This window comes from Ptychodera flava, chromosome 5 (assembly GCF_041260155.1).
Source record: "Ptychodera flava strain L36383 chromosome 5, AS_Pfla_20210202, whole genome shotgun sequence".
Lineage (NCBI taxonomy): Eukaryota > Metazoa > Hemichordata > Enteropneusta > Ptychoderidae > Ptychodera > Ptychodera flava.
Window position 1 is genome coordinate 6,010,750 of NC_091932.1, and position 23,430 is coordinate 6,034,179.

Sequence of the window (23,430 nt, forward strand, 5' to 3'; positions counted from 1 at the left end):
TTGTGTTAAGGATGTCATGTTACTCCTCATTGCTACATTTGATGATAGGTGCCCTCATCTTGTTGCCTATTGGATGATGGATCAATGAAATAAAATTGGTGGCAAGATATGTCAGACTGTGCTACTTCATAGGAACACTAGAAAGTTGAATTTTCACAAGAGCATAAAGTGACCCTCTGAACTGCAATTGTAAATAGAATGCCGATCCTGTAATATTTGTATAATACCAGTGTTACCCCATCATCTATGAAATGAAGGGTTACACTCTAGTTTTATTTATTTAGCCAATAGATAGTCTAATAGATAGTCTAATTACTCTTACCAATTGTCAAGAATTAACACTAGGAATGATCATGTACATTTGGGAATACAGATTCTGAAGCAGATCAACTCATTTACTAAAATTTGAAAATAAAAACAGTCACTGTTCTTATGGTTCACCATATTCGAAAACTTCTGTTTGGAATTTTCACCAAAAGCAGATTGTGAAAAGTCAATTTTCTCTGTTGTTTTAAAGTGTGTCTGGTCCAGCACAAGAAGTAGCCCTGTAAAATACAAATGTTTCCTCTAGCAATACAGTCTTATCTTTTGCACAAGTCCTGTGACTCTATATCAGTGTTTTTGCCAAGGTTTTGGTACATAGATAAATACCTTGGGAACACTGCTAACATTTATGTTGTCCACTGATAGGATTTCATTGCTATACTGAAGGCAACTCTGGGTAAAATTTACCAGGGTACCAGCCTTGACAACAAGACTGAATATGTAACAGAATTGAATGCCAAATTCAAAGGTCAATGAATCTGAGAAAGTTGGATATTGACACAGATACACAATCAAACCATTGAATCTTTTGTATAATTTCCTTTATTTGATAATTGAGGCTTGCATCATAAACTTACACTGTCAACATGAAATAAATCTGGGCTGAAATACAAAGTTGTATTAGCTGTTGCATTATCACTCTATGCATCCAAACAATATAGAAATAACGGACGACGCGCTGACCATTAACGTTTATTTATGGGCAAGGGCGAGAGGAAAGCCAAAAATTAACGGGCGAGGCTTGCCGAGCCTGTTAGTTTGGCTTTCCTCTCGCCTACGCCCATAAATAAACGTTAATCGTCAGTGCGGAGTCTGTTATTTCAATTATATTATCAACGAACCCCGAAAAACCGTCAAACTTTACGAAAATTTCCCGTGCGAACAACAATGGGGCCTCAGAACTTGTCAGTGAGTAGTGCCCGCTCTGCAAAAATTTTGTAAGTCCGGAGATTTTTTTGGAAAAAAGTGTCTAAACTTGGCCCACAAATGCTCCATTTTATTTTGTGGTTGATTATGATCTTTGTACAAATCACAATTTTCGTTTTAGCCATAAAGTTACTGTGTTTACGATATTATTCATATTCACGGGCATGAAAACAAACCATTACTGTGCGTATTTGTGGGCAGTCAAGTGGTTCAGCTCAACCAATCAAAACGCAATGGACAGGGCATGGTAATATAATATTTCATAATAAATATGACATAAATGGGTAGAAAGTATAGCTTGCTTAGATGAAGGTAATACCACAAATAAGGATTGGAACACAATTTAGATCTCCACTGTGAGCAGGTAAAGTTATGTCAATTGGAACGTGACAAAAGTAAAGTCTTGTGATTGCAGATCAAAGCAATGACAAAGACATGATGGTTTACAATGTCTTAAAATTTCAGGACATATCGAGACAATATGAAACTTGATGAGTAAGAGGACTATATTTTATTGTTCAGTGCTTCCTTGGTTTGTATTCTACCTTGGAAAATCACTGACTAGACTGAAAGATCAGTCGCTTAAGGACACTCTCTATGTTCCCCTCCTCTGTAAGAATGGTGAGCATAGAGAGCGCCCTAAAGCGACGGCCCTTTCAGTAACAGGGGTAAGCCTCTGTAGAGAGAGCGCCCTCAAGCGACGGCCCTTTCAGTCTAATCACTGACAGACACCACTATTATCATATCACATTGTCTTCCTGCAGGCACTGTTTGAACATTTTCATCCAAAGTGCAGGTTTCTTGAATGGCAATATCTCTAGTTTCTTTTCCTTGAAGTAAAAAGAAAGATCTCTGCTGATGTTGTCAGTAGTTTCGACACATCTCATCTGATGTTGTGAGCAGTCCCGGCAAATTTCATCTGATGTTAGCAAATTCAAACTAACTGGAACGAATGCCAGCAAACTATGATGAACAAGTTCAACAGTAAAACTTGACATTTAAAATCAACACTCTGATCATTCCAGATTCAAGTCAGACCAATTCCTCGACTTCGGCATAGACTTGATAACTATATCAGAAATATCTGCAAGTCTTTTGCTGGCTTGTTGCATGATCTGATCTAGTTTTGCTGCAGTGATTTCACCATGTAAGGTCCTTCAAGTTCATATCCTAGTTTACGGTAGTAATTCCTTGTTCCAACACCTGTAATGACAACATTTACACAACAATCAGTCACTAACTTTGGCAATCATTACCATGTACATGAACAGGATTCATCCTTTCTGAAAAAAGTATTTCTTAATAACAAACTGAAACCCTGAATATCCCTGTAATGCAAGATTTTGAAATCCAAGAGTCAGGTCTGTCAATATAAATCAAACATGTGTCACCCTTGTGCAAAGGATAGCTTACACACTGATTGATGTGTACATATGATATCATTATATCACACATCTCATTGGAAGCTGCAGGACATCCCTTCATGGTTTTTAGAGGCATATCAGTTAAACTCTATTGAAAATACAAAATGGTACAAATCATGTTTTCAGGAAATATTTTCATTGTATCAACATGGTGAAATCTGGTCAGGATAAACCATTCTTTTTTGTTTTCTTGTAACAAGAACCCATATGTGTGTCATCTTATCAAAACTCTCACACTTCATGACTTAAGTGCCCAGATATTCCATTTTACAGATTAAAATGGTGAAAATTTAATGACCGACCTGAAATAACAGCAATCTTTGAAGATCCATGTTCTTCTAAAGCTATCCTTTCCGCTTCTTCCATCAGTAATGTACCAAATCCCTGTATACAAACATTATCTATATCAATAACGTACCAAATCCCCATATACAAACATTATCTATATCAATATCCAAGATATAGAACTTCTTCCATCAGTAATGTACCAAATCCCTGTATACAAACATTATCTATATCAATATCCAATACACACAACAGCTTCTTCAAGTGATGACATATTGATGGGAACACAAGTTTTGCTATTAGTTTTTGTATTCTCATGCAAATAGTTAGTTGTCTGTATACGGTAAATTTGTCAGTGTCATAACTGTCAATATTAATGTCAACATGAATTATGACTCAAGCATACCAATACCATAATAAAAATTACTTTTACTAACATGTTCATCGTGGTTTAAACAGCTTTTTTCTGGCAACTGAAGTGTAAATTTAGAAGAAAAGAACTATACTGCAAGTGTTCCTCTTAGATGGTTGAAAATGTTCTTTATTTAACTAACCTGGTGTTGAAATTTAGTTGGGTCTCTGGCGCTGACAGGAACAACACTTCCATAGCTGTAGGTAAAGATAATTGTCAAGGTAGATAGTTCATATTTGAATATTGAATGTTATATCATTTACAAAGCTCTGCTACAGCACAGCTACAGGACAACCATTAGTATCTGTCTCAAAACAGGTATAGCCATTTCACTGTAACAAAGGCCAACTTTGCAGCAATGAGAAACAACTGTGCCAAATCATGGAGATAAAATGCTAAGATACGCAACTAATGACCTCACTATGCTACTACTGGTACTTCAAACAATACGTCGGTTTCGAGTTATCATAAGACCATGCGGTAATTCAAGGATTTTAAGCTTTCGCCACTAGGGGCGCTCTTCCTTTGACCGGAAGTGAGGGCTACTTTCTGGACTCCGGTCTGCGTATATAGCGATAACACAGAGTCCGTATCCATAACCTAAATTTAGTCTACTTTCATCTGCTCTGTTGTCACCGTAAGCGTTGGACTATGCCAAACTTTTACTGCAAAGCTGGCAAACTCAACAAATACCCATGGATAAATGGCGTGACCTTCCACCGTTTCCCTGATGTTAAGAAAGAGAAACGCCTGAGATTGACATGAATAAGGATGATACGACGTGAACTTAGCCGGGTACCTAACCGTTTCCACATGTTTGTGATCTATTTCGCTCTCTGACTTTGCGCCCCATAGACGTGTGTAAATATGCCTGAGACAAAGAAAGTCGGGAAACCAAATGGCTGTTTCCCATAGGGATTATGCCACCATGTCATCTTAGACGTTCGATTTTACTGTGAAAAGTAGCAAGCTCGTCTATCATGTAACCGTCGATTGTTCCCTATTATTCTCAAAATTCATACCTGGTACTTAATTTGCTTCAAAAATGCTCATTTCGTTTGATTTTCGGCCGAATTCGACGGACACATCGCCAAAACATAAGCGTGAGCGACATTATTCAACATTATTCGATTACAACAACTGGGGCAATAATTCTTCGAGATCAACCAACGTACTCGCTAAACGAAACAGCATCAGTCTCGATGTCAGCGTTGCGCCAACGCATGCAAAACGGGAACTTGCCTTGCTACTCGAAGAGCAAGATCACTAAAATGCATTAAAATAAATTTTCACAAACACAAACTAAGGAAAGAATCTACACTGCGACTGATGAGAAACCAGACTGGGGTTTCGAAACGCAACCGTCAAAGGGCCACTCTATCAACTTTGTAACATCATAGGCCCGGCTGCGTCTCGCCATAAGCTTTCCCCACATGAACAAAACATTACTGTACACACTAATCCAAACTTCCCTACAAATATCCGAAGTGAAACAAACATTTTTATTAACACAAACAATTGGATAAGAATGTGGGAAAACATATTCGAAACAAATCTAACACAAACTCGACAAAAAACATTTTGGATAGTAAGGTGGGGAGCCTCTTTCACATATTTTACGTTAGTTTCTAATCCAAGGTCAATGGATTTTTCAGCAAGCTCTACCTTTTTAAGCTTTGGAAGGAGGAATCTTCCTTGCTTTTAAAAATTCTCGTAGCTCTTTCATGTTCATTTTGCAGAGTCTTCACGCGTGATGTTGCAACTTCCCTCCATGACTGAAATTTTAGCCCCCACATTTGTGAAATCTCGAGCGCCCCCATGCGACCGATGTCAAAAATTCGTGCGTTTTCTGACAACTCGAAACCGATGTATTGTAGTCACACTGCCAGTGAGGACGCTGTGGCTGAACCTATTCAATCAACCTCTGAACAGACCTTGACATTGAAATAAGTTTCATTTCTTTGAGATTCCCAAATGTTTAATCGTTGTAATAGACTTGGCAACATGCCTATTCTCGACATCAATGATGGTGAATCAGTATTCCCTGAAATAAATGAAGTTGTAAATATAATTGATGAAAAAAAACATACATACTGTCTCTTAAGTTCCTAATTACTTTGAAAAACTCATTAATGTCAAATAACAGTTATGTTATGAACTCTATTCAAAGGATACACATGTAGTTCCCTGACAATGGACACACCACCCTTGAGTTCTGGTCTGAACGTCTGATCTGAACACTTTCTAAGTCTCAACAAACCAATTAGAATATCTTGTTCTGGATCTTCATAGGACAGAAATGTTTCCCATCCACCATTTGCTGTGTAGTCTCTCCTTATCAACTCAACCTACAACATCAAAATCATTTTCAATGTTACTTAATGACATGATAATGTATCTTTCACCCCTTATCTTGTTCAATGGTACTAAGTTACCATGTTAATGGGAACATTTCTATTTGTGGACACTGATAGTCAGCAGACTGGTTTAACAAAAGATGAAAGAATTTTACATTCAATTCTATGATATAATTTCTCAAAATAATATAAACTCTCCTTGCTTAGTATTTAATTCATATACATGTATGTACTTTATTTCAACACTTAATGTAATGCTTTATTGTAATTCCTGCAAGCTGCCACAGCGAGACATCTGAAATAACACATTATGTCCAACCTGTACAAACCAACATTAGTTTCTCAAGACAGCACAATGCCAGGAGTCAATAGTTTGGTTTAGCATTTACATGTATGCTCTCTGATCTTCATGGTTCATTAAGCACTGATAATCCGAGTACACTGTTGTTTGTTTTTTAATATTGTAAGATTTCTGCTTATTGCTGAAGTTTTACCAAACGTCAAAAACTTTTGTTCTAATTTTAGACAAACGGTCAAAAGTTTATCAAAACCATTTGCCTCAGTGACATACATGAAGACAATTAAATGATTGAATGCTTTCTCTGCTTGTAGGACAAATGTCCTGTTTGTTGTTATTCAGTAGAACTGACATACCTCATATGGTTTGACTTTATGGTGAATTTCTTGAATACCAACTTCCCTTGTTCTAACATCTCTACACTGTGTACCTAGGTCTTTCATTCTAGCCAATGCCAACTCTCGTAAGTTACCATGTTCTACACCTGAACTTACCAATGGCATTGGTATGTCCCTGTGTGCAAAATAAAAAAGATGTAAAATTTAACAGAAAACAAAAATGGAATCATTAAAACAATGAAACTCATCATAACTCAGTGTTACAATTTATTACAGTACTAACAATATCATTTATCAAACGATTTCATTTCCATGGAAAATTCACTTAAATTCTCCCCTGACAGTATCTATATTTGACTAGAAAACTGTAAAAGATTTTAAAAATCACGGTTACCATCCAAATCTGATTGTAATCAAAAGTTTCAATTCATGGAAGAAGCGACAGGAAGTGCTGGTTTCACCTTTGAACTCTGTAGACTCTTGTCCATGGTGGAACCAAAGCCAGTATCCTAGCAACCAAATCAACCAATGTGCTTGGTGGATAGCTTTTATATCTTCCAGTCTTCCATAACTCATACAGACCTGTCCCTCGTATGACAAGTGTTGGATAGATTTTCATACCATCTGGTCTGAATGCTGGATTTTCAAAAAATTCCTGGAAATGGCACAAAGATAACAAGCAAATAACTCTCTCTTGTTAAACATTTGTGCTATCACATTCACCACCCATCTACTGAAGTAATTTCAGCTTTACTATAGACAGAAGATTAAAGACATAATGTCACCAATAAAACCTGAAAAGGGCTTGAACCTCAGTAATTCCTGGAGGCAAATCACCAACTGACCTGAATTTTCTGAACATTTCCATTGTGTGTATTTAGTATTGATAATTATGTTACTGTAACTATAAATAACAGCAAAGTCCCAAAACTTGAACAAGTGTCCTGTCTGTCTGTCTGTCTCTGTCTGTCTCTGTCTGTCTCTGTCTGTCTGTCTGTCTGTCTGTCTGTCTCTCTCTCTCTCTCTCTCTCTCTCCTCTCTCTCTCTCTCTCTCTCTCTCTCTCTCTCTCTCTCTCTCTCTCTCTCTCTCTCTCTCTCTCTCTCTCATACCAATATAGACACATGTACATGACACTAAACCATCACTTGTACTTACAATGAACTGTTCAATATCTCTCTCCAAATCAACATTGGGTAAATCTGGCATCATATGAGAAACAACTTTAAAACCTGCATCTTTTGACATGTGAAAGGATTCACACACAGCACGTACTGTATGCCCTCTGTGAAAGCAAATCAAAGACAGACAGTGAACTGTGAAGTCATTTACGCATAGCTCAAGTTTTCCTTGAAAAGAGTTTCCTTCTCACTATTGTGTTATTTTATGACATTTCACAGAATCACTACATTGTCATGAAAGCTAACTCTCATTAGGAAAATGTATTCATTAGTATTAGCTATTGGCTGTAATGTACATGACTGTAATATATTCACTGAACCTCATGTCCATTTGATCGGTCAACTCTTAGGTATTCACGTCTTGTATTGTACTTGTTCACGTGTAAACCAGCTCTATGTTGGAAGAAAGTGGCTATCTCTACAGAATGTATAGGACCATATCAATAGCCAAGCAACTTAAAATAACATCAGCATAGAACTCATTTAAGCAGCTCTACAGAAAATCTTGGCAATCAATCAGCATACATACGATACGGTATCTCTCTCAATGTGAAACAGAGTTTACCTATGTATGTTCTGATCGAAAATTTTCATGAACACAGGAACTCAAAGAATGATATCAAGATTAGAACTTTCAAGTACACTGAAAATATGAAAAAGTCTTGCAGATGATATAAAATACAAACCTGTTGGTATCTCTTGCAACATCTTCATAGACACTCTGTACACCGATTTCTAATCTTGTACACCCATAGTTTAACATATCACTGTAAATCAAACAAATTTCCTTTTGTCATTGATGAGTATCCAGGTTTTAACATGAGTCGTTTTCTACATCTGTGTAAATAAATAGTACAATACTGTGACATCATCACAAACTGGTTGGTTACAGTGGCAGTATCTTTACAAACCATTGACTGATATGATTTTTGTGCGCTCTGTTGCACTGTGTAAGTCTTAAGATGGGGAAAAATTCAGAGACTAGTGTTTAAAAGAATGGAAAGTTTTGTAATTGATAATTCATAAAAGAAAAGTACCATTACAACTATAGTTGAATGTCACAACGTGTTAAATTCAGACATTGTGATATCTGTCTTATCAATAACATTTGATAGACATAGAGTATCTTCCCTGTCATCAGTCAATGATTCTTTACCTGAGATGTTTCTTCAGACAGTAGTCAGGTCTGGTTTCTATGGTGATGCCAATGCACTTGGTCTTACTTCTTTCTGAGTACCTAATTGGAGGAAAGAAAGAGGCACATCTCTTTTCAAACCAACTCATTGGAGATAATTTTACCAAAACATGAGAGTGGATGGGGTAATCTTGAATTACAATGTGTTGTACAATAACCTAGACCATAGTTACATATATCATGGTTGTAAGTGAAGGGCACGAGAATGAATGGTGAAACAAATGCCATAGGAAGGATACAGAGAGGATTCAGGATGGGAGGGATTACGTACATGGATGGAGAGGAAGTGGGCATTGCTGATATGAAATTTGGTGAGAGGATAATTGGTCTAAGGCATTGTAGACACACGTGTCAAGTGCTGTTTGAAATACTTACTTGACAGCCTCTGATACATTATTACTTGTATGTCCAGACAACGCATCATGTAAATTCCTTATGAAGAAATCTCTGTATTCTTCAGATAAACACATAAATGTACCACCCATGACAATGAACTCTACCTTGTCAACACTGTGACCAAGTTGTTGTAGCTGCAGAAGACAGAAAATATTTCATGATTTGACACTGATACATGTATAATACAGAATACATCATAGGAATGGCATACATGCAATTATAATGCACACGGTATTTCGTATCAGATATTGCAGACAGACGCCAACAGTGTTATGTAGATTGATTACGGTGTTGTATAAGATTACTGGTATATCTGATTCTCTGCTGAGTCTCTCTAAATTCCCAAAGTAGTCCAAGTGGGAGTGTAACATCGTGTAGGCACCATGGTCTAGTAATGAGGATTGCCATCATGAAATCAAGTCAAAAATGCAAAGCAAACCAATAATGAGAAAATGGAAGACTTGATGCATATCATGTGAATTTCATGAGAATGGTGCAACACTAGATAGTAAATTTGCAATTCTCTTTATTGGCCAGAATTTTGAAAAAAATGTGAAAAGAAAGTGAAAAACATTACCTGTTCAACTCTGTGCCTTGTCTGTAAATATGGATTGTATCTAGCTCGTATTGCCCTCATTGATGTCGGCTGTAAGTCAGGATAGAAATATATTGCAATTGATTGAGTTAGCCAAAAACATAAAGGTAAATATTGTATCTGCAGTTATTGACTAAAGGAGAAATTGAATCTGCTTTTTTCATGAGGAAATATTAATATGGAGGTCAGATGGCAGTTAAAAAGATATTCAATTGTGAAAATGATTAACAACGCAATACAGAGAACACTTCCTAAATGGCTTGACAAGAATAAGCATGAAACACAATTGAAATTGAAAAAGTCCTCCAATTATATTTCTCAACAATATGAAAACTGATCATCCTGTTAAATGTCTACATTTTTCAGTGTTGCTACATCCTTGATAATGAACTTAATTTAATAGTTGATCAGGACAGAAATATTGAGTGACATCAGGAGAATCTATGTATGTCAATGGGTATGGGCATCATTCAGTGGAGAATCAACTCTCACGACAAGTACATATTCTGAAACATAAGTATAAACATTATAGTTTACAGATGTCACAATGCCGATATCTGCATTTCTATAACACACTGGTGAAGTCTCTGTTATCCTTTGTCTGTGTCACAATGGAAAGTTTTAACATTTAGAAATAACATTTTGTGAAGCAGAAAAATATTTATTAAGAATAGACGATATGTTAAATTACCTCATATCCTGTATAAGATTGTGTTGAATATTCAAAATCTGAGTCTGGGCCTCCAGGGCAGTAAACACAGATATTGCCTGTCATGTTAATGTGTGGACATCGATGTGGTTTACACATGACAGCGACTACAGCAATCTGTAAGCCAAGGGCATTTCATATACAGTGTTAGTTTCCTACTTACAGTTGCACTTGAACCATTTTCTTTCTAAAATTATGATTGACTTTGATTTTGCTTTGTCAAATGCTACATTGTCTACTAATTGATATTGGATACTCAGCAAAAACTTTTCCTCAAATGTGAAGAATGTCCATACAGCAATCTGATGGTTTTGGTTGCTGTCAGTACGTATGACTTCATAACACAATGATTAATAATTATTATGCAGTCATTAACAGACATAGCAAATTAACAATATCAGAAATTGATTCATGAGATTTTTGGAGCTGAAGTTACTTCAGCTAAATATTTATTTTACACGCAGACTTACCCCACTAGCTGTCCTGACAGGTTTTGCTTTAAGTTTCGGTAACAATGCCTAGAAATAAATAAACACACAACAAATATGTTATTTTTGATAAACTTCAAAGCCAAAGAAATGTTGATATCAGTAATAGGAATTGGCAATTGTGAGTGGATTAGACATGAATAACTGGGAATGGTTTATAGGGCCTTTATAGTCTTTATATGGGGCCTTTATAGTCTCCACTGTTATTTCATCCACTTATAACAAAGAGGGCATCAAAACGCTGTTCTTCAGTTTTGCATCATTTGAAAAATAACAGCTTTGAAGACACATTGTGCCAATTCCAAGAACAATCATTGGTTGACAAGTACCTTTTTATACGCATGTGGTACAGCAGCAATGATGTCAACCAGTCTGGGTTGATTGTGAAGACCATATTTACTGGCAGTCTTGCTCTTCACTCTGATAAGTAAAAAATTTAATAAATATATAAATTACATGGATTACATGGATGACACATTTAATATTTTAAATTAAAATTCAAATAAAATGCCTTTGCAAGGTGGGAGTAAATTATATCATATTGTATGAGCTTTTTTCTAGAAGTCTATTTTTTAAATAATGTGTATGACTGCCTCATCTCAACGGTGCACAAAATAATCCTAAACCACTGTACATGATATGCTTTGAAGAAAGATCATGAGCAATATGGTGGGCTTATTGCAAGGGATTTGTGTGTTTTTGATATAATGATATGATAACTTCCTTTCTGGCAACAAACACAAGCCATTAGTTGGTAAGATTTGTATTTGTTTGAGAGCAAATCTGAAATCACAAGACATGTCACTCTGTAAATCAGATATAATCACTGGAAATACAAACCTGTTGAGATTGATGTCCTTGCCTTCTTCATGTGCTTCTATGAGTTGCTTGACGACTTCAGCGACTGTCATCACCATCAATTCAGCATGTGATGCTTGAGGCACTGTAACAATACAACAGTGACATCATAGATAACAGAACTAACACAATTAGCGATGTAGTGTGCCGATGGGGAGATTTCTCACACTTGTCTATGATAATGCACAGTCCAATTTATTTTGTGTGAAAGTTTGTATACGATACATGTACCTTCACAATTGTATCACATTTACCTGCATGATGACAGAATGAAGTGGAATGGTACAACTGTCAAGTTTACCTTTGCAGTTCATCTTCAAAATCTACTGATTGATACAGTGATGTACAGAATGTTTCCTTTGTAAACAATGTAAATTCTTCACACAACTGTTTACAAGTCTTTCTTTTTAATTTTCTTCTCAACTCTGATCTTTTGTACGACATATATGTAGATGAACACATGTCATATTGTCAAAATCATATTACAAGAGTGTATTTACTCTTTAACCAACTTTGACTTGAACCTAGATTCTCATAGTCCCCAAATCAACAGCCCCTATATCTCAGAGCCCCTAATTCACAAGACAGCCCCTTCTCTCATGCACATTCACTACACAGCCGCTCCTGTCATCCTTACACTGATGTATTTAATGGACTAGGTAAGGCCCAATGGCATTGTGATCTCGACGTCTACTTTCGCCTTCGTCCAAAGACGACGTCGAAATCTAGAATACAAATACATTACAATGCTGTACGATAGAACTTTAGCAAACTCACCACCCTTTTTCTTGTTTTTAACCATATTCAGAGAATTTTTCAGTGATGAATCGCAGGAACTAAAATGTGCTAGTCGTTTCCCGTCCCGATCACTGTAGATGTGAAAGGGGTAACGAAAATACACTGTGAAAGCTTTGGAGTCACTTGTGCAATCACGTTATCGAGGGGGCAGCCATGTTGACTATGACGAACATGCTGTAATTTTGGGAAGTGACTGCGCCCTCAACGGACAACGTTTGCTCTGTCCCAGTCTCTTCTCCGGTAATAATTCACAAAAAGTCAACAATAATCGTATTATGTAGAAGACATAAATATTTAAATTGAAAGTAATTTTGATAAAAAACTGACGCATCCATTTGTATGTTACATATTCCTACCACTTTTGAAATTCACACATGCATGACAAATCAAACTGTGGCAAGTGTTGCTGAAATTCATCCACAAGCTGCTATTTGCACTATATACACTGACTTTGCAGAAAAAACAATATTTCAGCCTATCAGCAATAGCACCTTCTTTAATGCTGAATTATACCTGATCAGGGTGTATGACTACAAGACAATATGGTCAATTTGTAATTTCGTACATGGGTGCAAAGTTATGGAATAATTTACCGAATACTGTTAAAATAAGTACATCACGATATCAGTTCATAAAATCATTAAAACAGTGGTTGTTACGAAACTAGTTGAGAAAGTTTAATACTATTCACTTCACTGAGTGCCACATAGTGGAATATGTAATGTAAATATTAAAGAGAATGGGACCAGACTCGACTAGCATATAGCTATATTTCTGGATCCATATTTGCCTTCTGCCTATTTTCAGTTTTTGTAATAATGAACTTGTCAAAGATTTTAAAAAAGGCAATAAAATGAATGAAAAAAAATATATATACGGCAATGGGTATTATTGTAAGAGTCAATCACTGGAGGGTGTAACAATTTGGAAAGTCAGTTAAAGCATTTTCATCAAGAGTTGTAGCAAATTTCATTATGTAGTTAAATAATAAGATGTGTAAATACCTTGGCTGAGTGGTCTAGGTTGTACAATTATTTTTGTATAGAAGGTACAATTATTGTCTGCTCACATCAGATTTCTAAAGGCACTGTGAACAAAATAGTCCAAGCTATGTGTACATTTTCTTTGTGTATATCACAGAGGCAAAAAATCCAAGATTTTACAAATTTGATGGTATTGCCAATAAGATAACAATGTCATTCATAGATTGTTGTTAAAAATGTTGGTGCAATTTTTCGTGCCTAGAGATCGTTTATAATCGTTTTGATGCAGTGTTTGTATTCTTGTCTCTGAAAATGAAATTTTGAATCAATTTGACTACATTATGAAGAATTGTATGGTATTTTGTTATTATTAGATAGGTAAGGTAATGCTGTATTCGACTGTCAAGTTTTTTGTTTGAAATTAATATTTTGCTTACAGAGATAGAGTAATTAAAACATGAAAAACAAACGCAAACATATCCATCACTAGTACGCATAAAAAAACAGTATGTTTATTAACTTATCACTCACTCTTTGAAAACTACAAATGACAAGTTTTGTCAGAATTGGTTGCCATGAAACTGAATTATAGATGAAAGACATTAGTGTAAACTTCAAATATCCTTTCTTGAGGGGTTCAACTAAGAAATGTCAAATTTTGGTAATTATACAAACAGTGTTTATACAGTAAACTTTGCAAAAACAAAAACCCTGTAGCATCAATACAATGTATCAATTGTGCACAAGTCTTTCAATATACTGTATTATCATCAAGAAAAGAAAACTTAAGCATGCACTGAAAGGTGTACCCAACACATGTGCCACAACGTTGATCATTTCTAAGTGGCAGCATGCACTGTGCCGTTTGTAGATGTCTGAGCACATTTACTATGGACAACTTCAAAGGACCTACCAGACAATTGCCAACATTGCTCATTTGGCCAAACAATATGGGTGTTTCCAGTAGCCTGACCTACCCTATTCAAGCCCTCAAACCCTAAACTTTTTTTTCACATTTTCAAAAATCATGATTTTACCAATTTCTGCTATTTTTTGATGGGTTGCACTAAAACATAAAATTTTTTTAAAAAGTTCCCTACAGACTCCATTTCCTGGGGCCTTGTTAAAGGAAACATACAATTTTTTTTATTTGGTCTTATCTTTGTTTGCTGTTTTACAGGCTGTAAATACACAACCACAGTCATCCTTCATACCAATGTTTCACAATGGATTAACTTTTTTGCAACCTTGTACCAAAATATACGAGACATCATATCCCACTCTTGAATGTAAGATGTACAATTGAGTTATACAGTAACTTGGACACCAATCAGGTCTTGCTCTCTGCTGCATATCAGGCAATATGTGTCACTAATCTCCTTATGGTAACCTTACAGTTTTTGTATAATGACCTCATAATAATTTAATTCCTTTAAATCATTTAATCACTTCTTTAAAAGTATAAAAAAATCTAAAAACACCACAGTTCTAGTCTAAATATAAAATGAAGACATGTGGACTGGAAATGTGAATGGTTGAGTTCAATAAATAGAATACATATAGTAACACACTGTTTGACAAATATGTGTATTGAAGTATTTACAAAAACGTGATCAGCACTCCGGACACTGTAAATGGAAAAACATGAAACACAATTTGCACGCAATAAAACGAAGAGTGAGGCAAAACCTTTGAGGCATTTGAAACAAAGAATAATGTCTTGATACTGAGTAAAATTCCTTGATCCACATAAAAATCTCACGGCAAATGAAACTTGGGAAGGCGAATAAAACAAACAAATAAATATAGCATTATGTACAATTTTTACATTTGCAGCTGTGTGCATACTACCAGTAGCAGAATTTATTAAATGGAGAGTGTGTGTCCCTGACAGAACTGTCCATTGGGCAATCAGGCATCAACAGTTTGGTTGATATCCAAGTTTATCATATGATATACCAGTACAATGTACAAAATATTCCTAAATGAGTTTTGAATTAGTTGTACTGATTGTTTGAATAATTTCATAAACCATAATTACATGAGTTAACATGTCATTTCTGATTTTCATAGTCCCTGAATGCAAGCCAGTTCATCAGTTTTTGAACTCTTTAGTTTCAGCTCACCTCCCCCAAAAGGATGGAAAGAAGGTCGGTTTGGGAGGTTGTGTGCTGAGAATAGCCTATTGGCACCTATCTTGGGTCAAAGGTCGGGTCAGCCTCACCAACTCCTCTGAATAGCATTATGGGATGTGTAGGCAAGGGAGTTCTTCTGCACCTTTTCTTCAGGTCAGCAATGTTCTTTAAGACAGTTACACATCCATGCCAATAGACAGGATTTGGCACAGGACAGTCTTTGAGAATTCTCCATCTATCTTCTTCCGGTGAATAGCACTCCACTGTCTTGGATGTTTTAGCAACCACTGTATCACCCCCTGTCAAGTAAATCTTGCCTGAATAGATGGAACAAAGAAATAAAGAAACAGAATTGAAAGCTTGGTACATCTACACCTACAGATGTATGTCATTTTATTAGTTCTGTTAAGATACAGGTATAAGCTGGAAAATTACAGTGTTCATTTGCATCAAATCTTCAACTTACAGTGCTGTTTCATCAGAGATCACAGTTTTTGAAAAGTGAATGTACGGTCCTCGCCCGTCTATTTCAGTTACCAGACGTTTTAAACTGATAAATTTCTTCAACATATGAAACAGTCAAATTATTTAAACATAACAAGTGTTCACACTCACATGACTCTACTCTGTTTATTTAATGTTCTTTGTTCAAAACCATACATGCATTTCATGATTTGTTTAAAGCTACAGGGTTGTGTACCATTATTGTTAGCAAAAATGAAAATAAATTTGTATAAAAATAGATCACATCAACTGTTCTACTTTGTGATACAAACAGTTTGTATGACCTTCTCTAACATCTGCACTATAATGAGATACATACCTGTATCTTTTTATCACATGTATTTATGACTCGCCAGCGTAACAGGTCAAAGGTCGATACAACCAGTACTTGCGTTGCTTATCTTAGCATTCAAACATATAACCATGCTACAAATTGTGACACAGTTTCATGAATGTGCATCTTAACTTATTCAATATCTATTAACCCTTTGAGTGCTATATTTTTTTCCAACGGAAATTTCAGTGCAACATTTTACCAATTTTTATGAACGTTTCTGTAATTTTTTTGATAATTTTGGACCAAATGAACACAACATTTCATTGGCCACAGTTTTTTATCAAAATTTTACCAAAAATCTAACACAAATTGACTGAGGTATATTTTATATGGGCAACAAAAATTGACTTTGGCGCTCAAAGGGTTAAACTTGAGTGATATCCTGTTGTCTCTACAAAATGGTTTGACTATTTTAGAGAAAAAAGATTAACACTTGTGAAATAAAGTTTGCCTATGTGTGAGTCCTTCTAATAAGATATGTCAACATTAAAGGGCCAACAGCTGTAACTTTTTGATGATATATTCGCTATTTTTGTTTTGTACGTCATTTGCAGGTTCTTGTTCTACTCCCCAAAGCATGTTGAAATACCAACTATTTCACTTGTCAACACAGTGTCTACACATCTAAAGTGCATTGTTATTATGCAAAATTATTGTTTAGTCAGACCAGAATTTTCTTGTAAACAAGATCAATGCAGTTTACACATGTACAGGTTGAGTTGATGAGATCAACACTGCCTATCTCAAAATGCTTAAGGTAATAGAAGAAGAAACTCTACTTGACATTAAAAACAAAACTAGTTACAGGTTCTGGTCCTTCAACATAAAATCACTAAAATAATAATTTTTGTATAAATTTTTGGACATTTATATATTCTGTCTAAGATGTGACCAGAAGAGACAAATAATTTTGTCATTCTTGAACTTTGAACCATAGAATGGCATTCTGGGTAAATTAGAACTCACTGGACCCTCTAATAATGCCATAAAGTATCATTTTTAGTTACATGCATGACTTACCATTGAGAACTGTTGCACCAGCACACAGATGCATTTCATTGACAAGGGCAACTTCCAAGGCTTTGTCAGCTTGTGGATCATAGACAAATGTCTGACGTGATGATCCACCAACAATGTAAATTAGATCATTCAGTAAAACACTCTGATATCCTGAAACATTGAAACACAGAAGAAAAATTCAAAAGAAGAAATGGGGTAGACTTGCAAGACATTGTCAGCAGACTTCTATTCCAAATACCTTTGGCTATATGCCACTTGTAAGATTTTGTGTCCAATCAAACATTTTGCAGAAATTCTCTTTGCAAGCTTTTGTCGTATGCATTGCAGTATACATCTTTCACTATCATCTTGAAATGTATTCTGTTTTGAAATTTGAAGAGAAATTTGATAATTCTATGAATATGTGATTGATTGATTGATTTACTCATTTCTTGATCGTGACATGGTTAAAATACCAGCTGAGGATAGCCCACACTTTTCTTGTTGATATCTGAACATAAATTAATTAATAATACATTATTTTACCAACCAGTACTACTTTGGAAAGTCTGTCAGACAGGATTTTTGCTATCATTTATTAGAGCAAATATGTAAAAATGTACAACAGACAGAAAAGAATTCAGTATAAACAGTACCTTTCTTTTCAACCTTCATTGTCCTTATGATGGACCAATTACTTGTTGCCACATTATAGCACTGTATTGCTGGATAGCTACCAGGCAAACTTTCATCCACCCCACCAATCACATACAGCCTATTATTGTATGCTGTCACTGATGGACATGAAACAGCATCTCTCATTGGTTGGATGAGTTTCCATCTGTTCTCCTCTACACTGTAAACTTCAACCTCTTTCATTGATTGTTTACCATTATATCCACCGACGACAAAAATTTGACCGTTTAGCATTGTTGATGCATGTTGGTACCTAAAAGTATGAAATACAGAAAAACTGAAAACTGTCAACAATTTCTATTGCTATTACATGGAAGCCATGTCACCCATACAGCTTGCTAGCAATTAACCAGGCCTATTTGATTGTCATAATGATAAATGTACCTCATTTGATAAAATTTTACCAAAATACTTTTTGCATTTGAGAACTTGGACTTTTTGTCACAATGGAGTCTTGGATAATCTACACAGTAATCAGTATTGAAGTCTGCTGCTGTCATACATTGTAGAACTACTGGTACAGTAAATTACAATCACTTTATATCCAGTAATTTTGCACCTACACTTTCACCCCATGTCACTGTCTATAGATTCACTTTCACAACAGTCCTAACCTACCAACAGTTGCTGTCATAATTATTTTCTAATGTACACACACATTTGCCTTCTGTCTTGAAACTAAACTTTAAAAGTTGGACCAAATAAACTCTCACATGAACAAGATTCCACAAAATTCATTATCCAATAGGAAGATAACTATCCTGTAGAAAGACCAAGGCCATCAAATAAGTGGTTGCAAAAGATCATAAAATATACTGAAGTATTTTAGGAGAGGATGACAAAAAGGAGAAATAAATAATAATTACGGAACACTAAATGTGTACATTCTCACACTTGCATGGTTTTGCAGTTTACAAAAAACAGCAATTGAGTCTAAGGATCTGCAAAGACCAAATATACTGTGAGTATGTATCCTACCACAAATAAAGGATTTGCATTTTTTATTCAAATACTCCAATGTTCTCATTATGAGTGTTGGTCATTTTCACCATTTTATGAAAGAAGAGATCACAGGTTTCTTTTTTTCTGTCGCAAAAAAATTTTATGAACTTCACTAAGTGGTATAGGGAGGGAAATGGCATAAATTTCATTGCATATGCAATATACCTGGCTTTTTTCAGAGATTTGCATCCAGTCCAAGTGTCTTCAGATGTTTTGTATATCCACACTTGATTTATAGGTCCAGTTCTCTGTCCGTCATAACCACCCGTGACATAGATGTCATTTCTATAGGAGACTGCACTGTACATGGCAACATTGACCAGTGAGTATGGCAAATCACAGAGACTTGTCCAGTATCCTTCATTTGGTTCAAAGCAAAGTAGTTCCAAGCTGTACATTGAGAAAGGAAAGTGATTATCACTATATTGTTATTCTGTGGGAACTTTTCTTGTGTAAATTTTAGACAATTTTGTCATTGCTTTGTCAATCTCTGTCTGTCTGTGTGTCCATGTTCCTATTTTTTATACAGGACAGACACCCCAAATTTTTTGATATTATAATTTTGATATAAAACTGGAATACTACAGAAGCTGATTATGGTCTAAGTGATATGTTTGCTTTATTTTCATTGTCTTTTTCACTCGCTGGCCGTGTGTCTCTTTCTCAGTCTTTCATTCTTTTTTGTTTGATGCATTGTCCTCTAGCTCATCAACCACAAAATGGATAAATAATACCGTACTAAAAATGGCCAGACACCAGAAATTTCACAGATGACACATCCATATCTCTATGATGCATTCATCTTTTTCTGCCTTTGAAATCTAACCGCTTGAATGGTTTAACCCTTTTACAATCACGGTTTGGCCCAAAACCCATTGTTATCAATGGTAATTGTTGACCTGCAACAGAAAGTTCTGTCATGTTGGCAGGACAAACATCATAAGTAACTTTCTGGAGTGTGTAAAAAGAAATACACTGGTCCAATTAATTAATATGAATTAATTTCTATCTTTTGTTATCTGTTTTATGTACACACTATCAGCTGAATACTATACATTCAACTACCTCACAGTTCTGTATTTCTATATTGTTCAGTGTGAAGTTAAAACCAGAACGTTTGTCATAAGAGTTCTGTTATGATCCACTGAATGAAAGTTCACATTTTTGGTTTGATATATGAACTGGTAGTCATACCTTTGTCTGTTTCCTCTATTGGATTGATTTGACCCGCCAACGACAGCCATGACCTCAACAAGTCCTGTTGATGGCCTTGGCCGACACCATGCACCATGTCTAGCTGTGATTCCTCGCCTGAAATTGACAGCTTCCTGTACCAGTGCTTTGCAGTCATCTGACTTCTGTAGCAATCTTAGAAGGTCTTGCTGGACGGTGTCAATGAAGAATCTCTCTTCAAGGAGTGGAAGACGGACTGTTCTCATTACCTTAATAAGATCAACGAGTCTGGCTTTGACATCATGCATTACCCACTGCAACACTGCTTTGTAAACCTCCTCCTCATTTCTGACATTCAGTTCATCTTTTGAAGTGTAGCAGATCAGGTCATCAGCCGACAATTCAAAGAACTCCTCTTGCTGAATAACGCGGGTAAAATGCTCCAGGATGAATAGATTAACTGCCTCTCCGAGACCAATGCATGTGTGTCTCTCCGCCAATAGGTGGATTCCAAGACAATTTGAAATGTCAAGTTGCGATTTCAGGAAATCACCGCACGCATGGACCACTCTCTTGTACTGCAAGAAATCTGCAGTAACCAGCAAATCTTGTGCATTCTTTGACGTGAAGACAATCTTTCCAGTGTAGGAGAACTCAAGTAGCTGCTTCATGCAGTCGGCTTGAATATTATGCAAAGTAATCTGAGGTTCATGGCTTTCTCGCAGGTCGGAGGAAAACATGGCACGGAAGTACTGACTGCTAGCTGCTAGGACAGCCTTATGGCAAGGAAATTCTTGACCTTCAACAAGCAAGATGGTATCGGTCATATTACTGTCAAGCCTCATGTCATTCAGGGTTGAGAGAAGATCTGATGAGAAGGTCCGGGTCGCTGAATTCTGAGGTCACTTCTTCTTCTTCGGCTTCTTGTCCAGAGACATCATCACATTCTGGTTGTCCTGTTTGTGGACCACCACCAGAACTCCACAAAGCCATTCCTAAACAACCAAGGCAGTGAAGTTATTGCAATTTTTTACTCGTTAAGAATTTTAGAGGGAGAACCCTATCTTTTAAATACACTGGCCACACTGGCTTATTAAATTGTGCTGAGAGATGATATATCAAATTTCCCTTACCTGGCATGCATTTTTGTCTTGGTTCAGGTTCTTAAGTACGGAAATTTACAATAAGATAATATACAATCCATAATGAAGAAAACCATGGTAATACCGTGGAGCTCTATTGGTAGCTCCATGGTAACTCCAAACCATCACAACTAAAATCGTGGTACCAAAGCGAACATAGATACTGGCACCATTTTACAAAGTGGTATAGCCACAAACTGATGATGTCCAATCGCCGTACACAATACACAGTGCTATAATTACAAGGCGTCAGTGTTTTTTGTTTGGCGATTTGACATCATCAGTTTGTGGCTATACCACTTGTAAAATGATGCCACTGATCATGGATGTAAATAATACATCCATGCACTGATCTAATTCTTAGAAACACAGAGAGCTGGTGGCGGTTACTACCTTCAGTTTGTCCAGTTATTTGTTAGTGCCAGTAAGATAAAATGTCACTACAGTTACTCCTCAAGCAAAACTTCCATGGAGAATTTGCTGAGCTAAATTAGACCATGGAGGTACCAAGATTAGACAAGGATACTGCTTGACAAGAGAAAAATATCTAAGATAATAAAATTTCAGATTTGTTTGATGAGAAATTCAAAATAGCACCGAGTGTCTTCGTTGGCAACGCGCACAAATACACTCTGAATGCACTGTCACCATCATGGACACAAAACATGGGATTGGTTACGGTATGAAGGTGCAAAAAATGTGAATCATATTCTCCTCTCCTTGACCCGTAAATAACATGCGAGACAATGGCTCAGGGACTATGAGCTACCGATTTTCTCAGCTGAATTTTGACATCAAAACAGACAAGTTCGAAAAAACAGTAGTACCAGTAATTCAAAAGGGCCTCGCGGACCGACATTTCTGTGAATATCAAAATATCGCTATTCCGATAAATAAATATAGTGACTACATCTACCGTTGCTACCTAATCTTGTCTCAGGTCAATGTTGTCCCTCTGTTTTTCACCGATGTCAAGAGTTCTTGTGTCGCTTGTATATTATGCCGCAGACACCTGTGACACTTAAACCGTACCTGACCCGTGACCCAGCCCGTGACCCCAGTCTCTGACCTCTGCGGGCGCCCTCTATCGGACTATATATAAGGACTAAAATGGATATAAAATGGAATGGACTTTCTCCTTGATTAACCTCCATCACTTTAACACCACAAAGTTATAACTGGATTAATGAAAACACATTTAACAAACAATTATGAAGTCTTTTGGAGAAATTTGATCACTGCTGAAAATAGTAAACTAAGAATGTACGCCAAAATAAAACACAATTTTAGATTAGAACCGTACTTAACACAGTTACAAGGTGAGAAAAGAAAAGTACTCACCAAGTTTCGCATTAGCAATCATGATCTAGCAATTGAAAAAGGGAGATACACTGTTCCAAAAACCCCAATTACTGAAAGATACTGCAATCAGTGTAACACCAACAGTATTGAAGATGAAACACACTTTTTATTAGTCTGTCAGAAATACAAAGTCCAAAGAAAGAACTTTTTCCGTAAAATCAATTTCCCAAACGATACAACTGAAAATCAGCTTATTTCTCTACTAACAAAACAAGAGTTATATTTTAATGAACAACTCCCAGATTATATTTTTACTTTATATAAACAAAGAAATGCCTAGTTATATTTATTATTAGCTTCTACTATTATACTGTATTACTTTATCTTTCTTGAAGAAAAATTTGAACTTATTTTTTTATTACACTTTTATTGCCATAAAAGTGATGTAAATCCTATATTTACAAGCAAGCAATAAATGTGTGTAATTATATATATATATATATATATATATATATATATTAATATATATATTATATATATAATATATATATATAATAACTTCTAGACGAATATT

The 23,430-nt window shown here is 35.8% G+C and overlaps 2 protein-coding genes across 4 annotated transcripts; both read right to left on the reverse strand.

Moving 5' to 3' along the window:
* Positions 1-849: 849 nt before the first annotated feature.
* LOC139132830 (elongator complex protein 3) lies at positions 850-12,756 on the reverse strand. Of its 2 annotated transcripts, XM_070699090.1 has the most exons (16): positions 12,563-12,756; positions 11,768-11,870; positions 11,257-11,347; positions 10,910-10,957; positions 10,422-10,556; positions 9,713-9,781; positions 9,115-9,269; positions 8,701-8,781; positions 8,231-8,311; positions 7,522-7,648; positions 6,827-7,020; positions 6,384-6,540; positions 5,548-5,720; positions 3,515-3,569; positions 2,978-3,059; positions 850-2,454 (listed from the first exon to the last, which is right to left on the reverse strand). In XM_070699090.1, the coding sequence occupies exons 1-16, from the start codon at positions 12,585-12,587 to the stop codon at positions 2,372-2,374; spliced, it is 1,659 nt and encodes a 552-aa protein (XP_070555191.1). In that variant the 5' UTR covers positions 12,588-12,756; the 3' UTR covers positions 850-2,371. The 2 variants fall into 2 exon arrangements, with proteins under 2 accessions (XP_070555191.1, XP_070555192.1); XM_070699091.1 differs by lacking the exons at positions 850-2,454; positions 2,978-3,059 and adding an exon at positions 3,108-3,170 and having other exon boundaries at positions 12,563-12,733.
* A 1,300-nt stretch (positions 12,757-14,056) lies between these two features.
* LOC139132829 (kelch-like protein 24a) lies at positions 14,057-22,618 on the reverse strand. Of its 2 annotated transcripts, none has more exons than XM_070699089.1 (6): positions 22,480-22,618; positions 20,434-21,407; positions 19,405-19,629; positions 18,198-18,490; positions 17,563-17,712; positions 14,057-16,018 (listed from the first exon to the last, which is right to left on the reverse strand). In XM_070699089.1, exons 2-6 carry the CDS (start codon positions 21,255-21,257, stop codon positions 15,759-15,761), a joined length of 1,752 nt encoding a protein of 583 aa, XP_070555190.1. In that variant the 5' UTR covers positions 21,258-21,407; positions 22,480-22,618; the 3' UTR covers positions 14,057-15,758. The 2 variants fall into 2 exon arrangements, with proteins under 2 accessions (XP_070555190.1, XP_070555189.1); XM_070699088.1 differs by having other exon boundaries at positions 22,471-22,584.
* Between the last annotated feature and the right edge of the window lie 812 nt (positions 22,619-23,430).